Source organism: Marmota marmota, unplaced genomic scaffold, assembly GCF_001458135.2.
Source record: "Marmota marmota marmota unplaced genomic scaffold, marMar, whole genome shotgun sequence".
Classification (NCBI taxonomy): Eukaryota; Metazoa; Chordata; class Mammalia; order Rodentia; family Sciuridae; genus Marmota; species Marmota marmota.
In genome coordinates, this window is record NW_025999961.1 from 6,251,248 (window position 1) to 6,261,535 (window position 10,288).

Sequence of the window (10,288 nt, forward strand, 5' to 3'; positions counted from 1 at the left end):
TAGAATAAGAAGTCATTCATAAAATGTCAAGTATTTTGTATGGTTGAAAGACAGAGCACACACCAATTAGCAACTGATGACGCTGAAAGAAGGCACAGGAACCATATTGCCAAGAATGTTGACTACCATCCTAAAAAACTTAGATTTCAACCTCAGGGTTGGGGTAATGAGAGTTTGTAAACAAAGGGGCAATTTTCTGGGTTTACATTTGAAGTTCAGGAAAATCACTCTGATTTAATAGGAGTGTGGTTTAATAGAGGAAGGGAAGGAAGATTCGTTAAGAGGTTGTCAACATATTCAGATAAGAAATGATGAGAGCTTGAATTGACAACCTGGTGGGGGAATGCAGAGGAAAGATGAAGTTGAAAGCTATTAACAGAATGTTGACTAAGTAGATGCAGGATTTAAGGGAAAGGGAGAGATAATATAATTCCCAGGTTTCTTGACTAGCTGCCTAAAGAAATTACACCCCCTCTAGGTGAACGCCATGGTGCAGGCCTGTATCTCCGTCATTAGGGAGACTGAGGCAGGAGGACCGCAAGTTCAAGGCCAGCCTGGGTAACTTAGAAGGACTCTGTCTAAAAGGAAGGGTGGTGTCTGGGAAAGTTGCTCAATGGGAAAACACTTACATAGTATGTGTAAGACCCTGGGTTCAATCCCAAGTATCTTAAAAAAAAAAAAAAATACAACCATAACTAAAGTTGGAAGAGTAGAGAAAGAGTACGTTTGGAAGGCAAGATGAGTACTGTTTTGCTCATGTTGATTTGGAGGTGCCTGAGAGAAATATTCAAATAAAGAACTTCATAAAACAAGTAAAAAAATAGATCTAGGTCTCATAAAAGTTTGATTTGACATTATCTTTGAGTTATGAACATTCATTTATTTGCTCTTTCTTCCAAACCCACTCTTCAGCATTTGCTACTCTACTCAGGGAGCTGAGCTGTCTGGATTACACAAGCTTCTTGTTAAGGTTGGCCAATTTGGAACCCAGGAAGATCAGTGAAAAGGAGAAGAGTGAGCTCAGGGCATTGACTCTCCCACAGCTCCTTCCCTTCCAGATCAACAGCTTTCTTTGTGCCCTTCACCATACAGCTCTCTTTCTTGAGGTTCCAGGACCTATTCATTTCCTAGATCTTTTATGCCAAATTACTCAAGTTGAATGTACCCTCTGTTTTCTTCTGAGGTTCTGACAAGTACTGTATAATATACCAAGAATGGCCTAGAATATTGGAAACAGAAATGGAAAAGTAGAATTAGGTTGCTCACATATTTGAGGAGCCCACTTGTCCAGGGGAACAGGGACATGAATAGACCCTGGCATGTGATGGCATCATAGTTTCTCATACTATAACTGCTAAGTGATATGAGATGAGGTGAAGGGGCAGGGCAAGGCTTTGGGAAATGAAGTGACTATTCAACTAAGAAAGGATGTCATTATGTGGAAATCACAATGGCAGTTTGACTAAGTCCCTCATCTCCTATGAGGTCATAGGGGAAAAAATGGCTGAAGACCAAGACCAGGACCTAATGGTAAGGGCTGCAGAGTTTCAGCACCTATTAAGCACTGAATGTTGATAAGTGTTTAACTAAAGTTAGGTCATACATGGGGAAAGGAACTTTGAGACATGAGATGAGATGGAGGCATTTGGGAAGGTATAGTTAGAGCTAAGAATGCTGATCCCCAAGTCCCCCACTCTTCCCTGGGCAACAGAAGCCACCTTCTCCTGAATAAAAGTTTTTGAGTGTTGCATCTGGGACAGATGCCTCATGACTTAAGGCCTCTTCCAAGGACCCTGGGACAGATGCCTCATGACTTAAGGCCTCTTCCAAGGACCCTCATTGGTTGAGGCACAGTGCCTGGAGGACATCCTTGGATTTTTGAAGCAACATGGATGGCATCTGGGCATTTTCCATTTACTGGGAAACCCATAAGGCTACAAATTTTGAGTGTGATTAGGAGGAAGATTATGAGGAAGCTCTTAAGCAGGAAAACAGTGTGATTCAAACTGCTTTCCCGCTGGGCCTGATGACCCAAGGATACAGGAGTTCTGGAAACTTCTGCACAGAGATGCTGTGCACTTCCTCTGGCAAGCCCCAACAGGAAAATCAAGGGCAAAACCCCTAAGGTTTTAAAATCAGATTGTGTCATGTATGCCAACAGCTCTTCTACTTGAGAAGCAGTTCCTGAGAGGCTTCTAGGCTTGGTAGAGACTGAACAACTAAGTATGAGAACCTGTATTATTCCATTGTTAATTACTATAATAAAATGTCTGAGGCAGGCTAACTTTATTTAAAAAAAAGGTTTATTTAGCTCACAGATCTGGAGATTCAAAAGGAAGGACCTCATGACAGAGCTGTGAGAGCATGTGTAGGAGGAAGAGATCATACCTCAAAACCAGAAGCCAGAAAGCAATTCAGGGGTCAGTCTTTCTCTTACAACAGCTTGTTTTCTTGAGAACTCAGGAGTCCCATGAAAGCTATCTTAATATTTTTCAAAGGCAGCTCCCCCAATGACTTACTGGGCCCTACCTCTTAAAGGTTCCACCTCCCAACATCATCATACTGGGGGCCAAGCTTAATAACACATGAACCATTAGAAGACATACTTAAACCATATCCAGACTGTATTATCTGATACACTGAACCATAAAAAATATATACACAGAAACATTTTAAAATAGAAGTGATATATATATATATATATATATATATATATATATTACATATATACATATATATAACATATATTATATGTAAATAATCAAGGTAGAGCAGTCCTGAAGACAACAGTAAAGTTGTATAGCAGATGGCCCAGAATCCCATGGTACCTGTTCCAGTAATCTTGTACTCTCTTCTTCTAGCCGTCTTTGTAGCCTCATGGGGAGACCCCTATGACCAGTTAAGGAAAGAGGCAAACAAGAATTAAAGGCCTAAATCATTAGTGTAACTGCATGGTATGCTGGTGTGAGTTGAAATGGAGAATTGTTGTCCTGCTGCCCGACTTAGGGGACTTGTAAACTCTAGTGTTAAAGGGCCGGTTTCAGGGAGTACACCTTATTGTCTATATCATGTGTAAACAAAGACAAATTGAGTATGGATTTACACTTATAAATGGGCACTGGCTGGTAGGCTGGTCAGCTGATCAGGGACTGGGAAAGAACTAAAAAAAATATGAAAGAATGACTAGGGGAGAAAAGTATGGATAGACCTTCTAGAAAGTTCACAGAATGTGAAGACATTCATGTCTTGTGTATCTTTGGCCCACAAACCTAAAAGATGGCATGGCAAAAGGAACTTTCACAGATGAGATTAACTGAAGGATTTTAAGACAAGGAGAATATCCTAGATTATGAAGGTGGGCCCAAGCATCTTCCTTTTAAAAGGAAGACAGGAGTATCAGAATCAGAGAGATTTAAAAGGTAGGCAGTGTCTCCCACTCTCTCATTTTATTTATTTATTTTTAACTGGAGATTGAAACCAGAGATGCTTTAACAGAACTACATTCCCATTCCTTTTTTATGTATTATTTTTGAAGCGGGGCCACCCTAGATTGCTGAGGGTCTTGCTAAATTGCCAAGACAGGCCTTGAACTTGTGATCATCTGGTCTCAGTCTCCCAAGTTACAGGTGTGTGCCACCACACCAGGCTGAAATATAGGGGGTGAAAATATATATATATATATTTAAGACTGTTTGCTTCTTTCATTAATTGGTAATAAAGAACTCCCTGTGAAGCAGAAGGAATACAACGTTGTTAACAACCAGATTTTAGCTCAGTAAGATTTCTAAACTTCCAGATGTGGCAGCACACAACTGTAATCCCAGCAACTTTATTTGGAAGGCTGAGGCAGGAGGGTTACATGTTTAAGGACAGCATGGGCAACTTAGTGAAACCCTGTCTCAAAATAAAAAATAAACAGGGCTAAGGTTAGAACTTAATGGGAGCCCATTTCTGGGTTTAATCCCCAGTACTTAAAAAAAAAAAAAGATTTTTAAACTACCAAATTGTAAGATAATAAATGAATAAATGTGTATAGTTTAAGCTAGGAATTCGACAATGATTTATTACAGCAGCACTAAGAAACTAACATATTACATAAATGTTCATCAGAGAGTGTTGCCAGTGGTGGAGATACTCCAATATCCAGGTAGACAAGATGTTCCATCTTACGGAAGTCAATCAATCTCTTTTCCCAGCCATCCTAGTACAAACTTGATGGACCATGTACAAAATGTGTTTATTTATTCAATTCTCACATCGAATTTATGAAGTAAGCAGTAGTAGGTTTTTCCTCCCTATTTTATAGATGGAGAGGCCAGCGCATAAGAAGGTTAAGTAATTTGGCTGAAGCAAGTAGTGCAACTAGGATTTGAACCTAGATAATTGGAATCTAGTATAGCACATATTGTATACAATATGGTAACCATTAGCCAGATATGAATATTAAATTAAAAATTTAGTTTCTGTCCAACTACCACATTTGAAGTGCTCAGCAGCCACATGTAGCTAGTGGTTGCCATATTGGGCAGTGCAGAGACAGAACATTTCCATCATTAAAGAAAACTCTATAGGAGAGTATTGCTCTAGACGGTAAGCCCTAAACCAATATACCCTTTGGCATCTCTCATTGATAAGATCAACAAATTCCAAATAAGGTCAAATTGTGGTTAAAATTCTCTCTCCAAGTCTTTTAAAAAATTACCTTCTTTAATTCTTTTTAAGGTGTTGGGGCTCAAACCAGGACCTTGCACATGCTAAGCAAGTGCTCTACCTCTTTATACCTTTAAAATAGTTTTTCCTTGTGACTGTCCTGCACTCCCACAGGTTCTTCAGATTCCTAAGAATATGTGTCACGGTGCTAGGATTGTGGCTCAGTGGTAGCGCTCTTGCCTAGCACATGTGAAGCACTGGGTTTGATCCTAAGCACCACATTAAAAAACAAATAAAATAAAGATATTGTGTCCATTAAAAAAAAATAATCTGTGTCACAATGAAACCCTTAAAACATTGATGTTGCATGTTGAGGCTTGGCAGCAAATACCATGTGCTAGAATGTCAAGGGAGTTGGGAAGACTAAAATAGGCTGATTTTTGCTTATGTGCCTATTGCTATGTCAGGTGGTAGTTGGGTGAGGATAGAAGATATTAAAGACATATATCATAAAACTATTGCCTTCAAGAAAGGGATATGAGACTAATTTCATCCATCCCACAAACACTTAAGTGTCAACTATATTCTAGGCATGGTCCTAGACATAGAAAACTTAGTGGCTGAATTGACATAGTTCCTGACCCTGTGGAGCTTAGGTTCCTTACTTGCGGGGAAGATAGATATCAAGCAAGAAGTGACAAGTTTACGGTGTGTTGGGAAATGCAAAGTATGTAATGCCAAATAATTAGACAATAATATGAGTGCTCTAGGAATTTATAAATCAGAAATAGCCCTGTGTGCTAAAACTGGAAACACAAAGATGACTCTAGTGACTCATCAGTGACAGGACATGTTCTTACTTTAGAAAAGTGAGAATCTTTGTGAGATTTTCAGCAGGGCGGTGACATGTGGGCTGACGTGTTTCAAGGAAGCAGTATGTCACAGAGGTCAGACATCTGGTCAGACCTACTCTAAATATTGCTTGTGGCACTTATTAGCCTTGTGAACTCAGTATACTGTCTCTACATGGAGTAATCATACTAGTTTCTACCTCACAGGTTTTTCTAAATAATTGAAATGATTCATTATAACATACATGGTTGTTCATATCACTACTTCCACAAATCTTATAATTGTGTGGAAGATGGGATTGAGAGGATTGGATCCTTAGGAAGAGAGATCAACTAGAAGGCTGTTGAATAGTCTCGAGCAAGAGATGAACTAGGACAGTGACTGTAGAGAGGAAAAGAATTTTAGATATTTATAAAGTTTTTTAAAAAAGGTATAGCAGCAATTCCACTCCTAGTATAAACTCAAAACAACTGAAAACAGATATCCACACAAAAACCGGTATACTGGTGTTCACAGTAGTATTCACAATAGCCAAACAATGGAAACAACATATTGTCCATCAACAAGCGTTCCCCTTGAACCATGAGCACTGTCCTACCTCACTTGCCCCTTAGGAGATGAACATCTTGGTCAACCTTACCTGGTCCTGCTGTTCCCTACATGCTGTGCCCTCCCACCACCAACCTTTATTAGAACAGTCCCAGAATGCCTGGAGTCTGAGCCTGTCTGAATCATGACCTATGCCAGTGCTTTATTTTCATTTGTTTATTTATTAGCCCCAAATCAAAGACTGTAATTACGTGTCCTAAAAGAGGATCACAGGTTCTAAATGAGCTTCCTGGTCTCCTGCCTCTCTCCCTGGGCTCCCAGGAATAAAGAAATAATAGCAGTTTTGTCCCTATCTCCCCACAATCCTCCATACTGCTGCTACCTATCCAGATACCTCTCATTTTACGCCTGTGTGGGATAGATCTTCCTCTCTCCATCCTTTGACCCACTTTTCGATTATGAGAAGAATGGTGGTGGTTAGAATAACAGCTTACACTCACATTGCGCTTGCAACGAGGCAGGCAATGATTTAGAGCTTCACATCTACAAGAAGTAAAGCCCTACCAACAACTCCCTCATATAGAATCTACTTTTACATCTCAATTTACAGAGGAGGGAAAAAAAAAGATGCATAGAGAGGTTGTGACTGAGGTCACATAGCAGGGAGTAACAGAGCTGGGATTTGAAACTAGCTGGGACCAGCTAGAATTGTTGCTTTTATTTACATCATTATATTCTTCTCAGTATAGACTAGATAGTATGATAAACTTTCTAACTAATATATCTATATTTTAATAACGCCTTTCAGGATACCAAGTCTTTACTCTAAGGTGTGACTGAAGATGATTTGATGTACAGAATTTTCAGTTGTCTAGGGACAGCTTCTCAGGCTAGTGCCACCTCGTGGTTAACAGTACTCCCAATTAAGATTTCCTCATTTGCTTTCAGATGCTAATTGAGGCTCAAAAGTATGACCCTGAGGCACTACAGGTTTTTGACCTTCTGAATCACGAAAGAAAGATTATGTTGTGCTCCTCTGGTTTATTCCTTCCTTCAGTACTTACTGGGTCCCAATCACTAGGCACCCAATACTGGCTCTCTGCCCTCATGAAGATCATAATTTGATGGGAGAAATGCATATTAATGGAATAGTCACACAATAAATAAGTTTAAGATTGCAGCTGTGACAAGGCAACTAAGAGGAGATGTCTGGTGCTCTGCGAGCATAATAAAGGTCTAATCCATTGAGGTCAGAGAAGAATGAGGAGGGATTGACTGAACCGAGACCTCCAAGCATGAAGATTAACCAGGCAGAGAGAAGAAAGAACATGCTAGTCACAGAGATCATGCAGAGCCCTGTGGTGGGAGGAAGGATGATAAATAGGAAGTGAAGGTAGCTGGAATGAAGAGAATAAGGAGGGAGATGCTGAAAAAGTAGGAAGGCCAGATCTTATAAAGTCTTGTAGGCTACATGGAAGAATTTTGCTTTATCCTGGGAGGGCTGGGAAATACAGAGTTTGATCAGATTTGTATTTTGAATCATTTCTGGGCATAAAGGATACCAGATACTATAGCTAGTTGCCTCCAGTCAAGTCTTTCATCTTCTGTTATCAGCCTAGAGGATTACGTGCTGCCGTATTGCCTAGACTGGATACTGTGGGACATATACTCTTCTGGGCAGAGCTGCCTACTTTTGGGTTGTATGTGAGTGACCTGCATGCACAGTCATTCATTTACAAGGTTAATTTTAAAAAGATTCACAAATATCCAGGTTAATTCTTTTTAAATAAAAAAGTTAGGTGTTTCTTTACATAAATGTCAACTCATTAAGCCCCCACCACAATCCTATAAAGGACATGATATTGTTGTTCTTGTTTCACAGGTTCAGAAAGATTAAATGACATGTTGGGTCAGTCCACCACTAATTGTGCAAGAAAAAGACCTAGCCTTTTTTACTCCAGTCCTCTCCAACATTACTTCCTTAAATAAGGCCAAGTCAGGGAATATTCAGGGTATTCCTATAGGCTGTATCTTTTTTTTTAATATTTATTTTTTAGTTGAACACAATGTCTTTACTTTATTTATTTTATTTTTTATGTGGTGCTGAGGATCAAACCCAGGGCCTCACAAATGCTAGGTGAGCACTCTACCCATGAGCCACAACCCCAGCCCTAGGCTGTATCTTTGGGGGTGTGGTTGTAAACAATTTCACTACTGCCACACCTACTGACTCCTAAGAATAGCCTCCAAGAAGAGGTAGATCTTCCTCTTTCTATTATGGGCTTAGGATGTGCCAATTGCACACCATCCTCTAAAGATCTGCCAAACAAAATCAGCCAAAACAAAATCTTTTCAGGCAGGTGATTCACACCTGTCTTTTCTCCTCTGGTTTTGTTCAATTAGCATATGTCTTGAGGCTTGATTACTCAATGAAGTTTGAGGCAAGTTACCTTTAAAATGCAGTTTTAATATCCTATGTGTAGGACATATTTTTTCCTAGCAACACACTAGGAGCACAAATAAATTTTGCTTGAGGAAACATCAGTATTTTCAAAAACAATGACAGTTTCTTCCCCCCCCCCCACAAGTGTTCTACATTTTCTCTTTTCGAAATGATTAAGAGGACATATCAGGTTCTCATAACCTGTACTTTTGTAGGAGGTGTGGGGGAGCAGGGTTGGTACAAATAAGAATTGAGGCATTGTTTCTGCTCTGAAAGAGAGAAGGTGAGATAAAGCCCTGACTTTCATGGGGGAGCTCTGATTCACCCTTTGAATTTCTTTTTAATGCTCATATCCAACACTGCGCAGACACGAGTAGAAGGGGATCTGGGGGATGGGCATGGAGAAGGTAAGGCAGAGGTGAAATGGAGCACTTCGCGAGGATGAAAGCCAGAAAAAAGGGAAGGCGGCAAAACAGTCCACCAGAAGAGGGACTGAAAGAAGAAAGGGAATGATTGAAAATGAACTGAGACAGTTTAAAGAGAAAGCAGAAGGAAGGAAGAGATTTTTGCATGGAGGAAGAATATTGTTCCATCTTTACCACGAAGATCAGGCATCCATACCAAGCACCTTTTAGAACTGGTTTGTCCCGCCACTCTGATCTCTTGGATACTCAAAAGTTAGGTCCTGAGTTAGGACTCTACCACTTCCTTCCCTTTCCCAAGTCTCTAGCTCGCTGATTCCCTCACTTCCTTCAGGTCTCTACACAAGTGGTGGCCTTAACTTCATCCTAATAAAATAGCTCTGCTTACTTTCTTGCCCTACTTTATTCTTAGCTCCAATTACCATCCGACTTTCTGTTTTGGCTATTATCTGACTCAGACCCCTTCCTAGCATGTGAATCCCATGTGAACGCGGACGTGGTTTTGCTCACGGCCACGTCTACAGCACTTACAACTGCGCCTGGCAACTTGTAAGGGTCTATATACGCTTGAGTGACTCAAAGGAGAGGGTGCGGCGACACAGAGGGAATGGCGGGAAGCGTATGTGGCAGGGGCGTCAGCGTGTTTTTTTCGTCTAGCACACTAGCCATTATTTTTTGGTTCTCTTCTCCCCTTCTCTCCCTCTCCACTTAAAAGGCCGAGGACAAACAGCAGGAATGCAGGAAATGAGGCAGAATTCTAACTAACCCAGCTCAAATTCTAATGAAAAGTGAAAGGAAGGGGAAGACTGAAACATGAGAGAACAAATGCAAATACAAAAGTAAACGCGTGAAGAGGGCGAAAAGGCTAACAGACGTCACACCCTCCGATCCCTCTTCCCGATTCCCCGTGGCTGGGCGAGACGCTCTTTTCTTGCACTAGTGCGGCCGGGCCGCACCTCGCGGTCTCTACCACCTGGGAGAGGCCCAGGCTCACGGTCGCGCGAGGTGCCCCCACGCCGAGGCCTGGCTTGTGCCCGCGGGGGCTGCGAGGGCGGTGGGGACTACAGCTCCCAGGATGCCGAATGCGAGTGCGCCTGCGCAGTGCGGCCGGAGGCGGCGGTCTGTTCTCCGCTGAGGAGGAGTGGGGCAGAGGAGGGAGGCAGCGGGTGAGAGTTCAGAGTTCAGCAGCAGCAGCCCGAGCCCATGATTCCCATATGCCCTGTAGTTTCTTTCACCTATGGTGAGTCTAATGTGGCCCGCGAGGTCTCTGCCCTGTCCCTTCTCTGGCCTGGGGCAGCGGGGAGGCGCGGAGGTTGGGGCTGGCTCCGGGGAGGAGGCGGCGGCCGCCACCGGGGCGTGCGAGGGAGTGAGG

At 41.8% G+C, this 10,288-nt stretch overlaps 1 protein-coding gene across 2 annotated transcripts in view; it reads left to right on the plus strand.

Moving 5' to 3' along the window:
* The first annotated feature begins 9,983 nt into the window (after window positions 1-9,983).
* Window positions 9,984-10,288, plus strand: part of Zfr (zinc finger RNA binding protein) — a 70,538-nt gene continuing 70,233 nt past the window's right edge. For both annotated transcript variants that reach the window (XR_007347484.1, XM_015496413.2), the window contains exon 1: window positions 9,984-10,156. Coding sequence is in view for 1 of the 2 variants with exons in the window: in XM_015496413.2 (XP_015351899.2) it covers window positions 9,999-10,156 (158 nt within the window). In the remaining variant the exon portion in view is untranslated. The remainder of the gene's footprint in view (window positions 10,157-10,288) is intronic.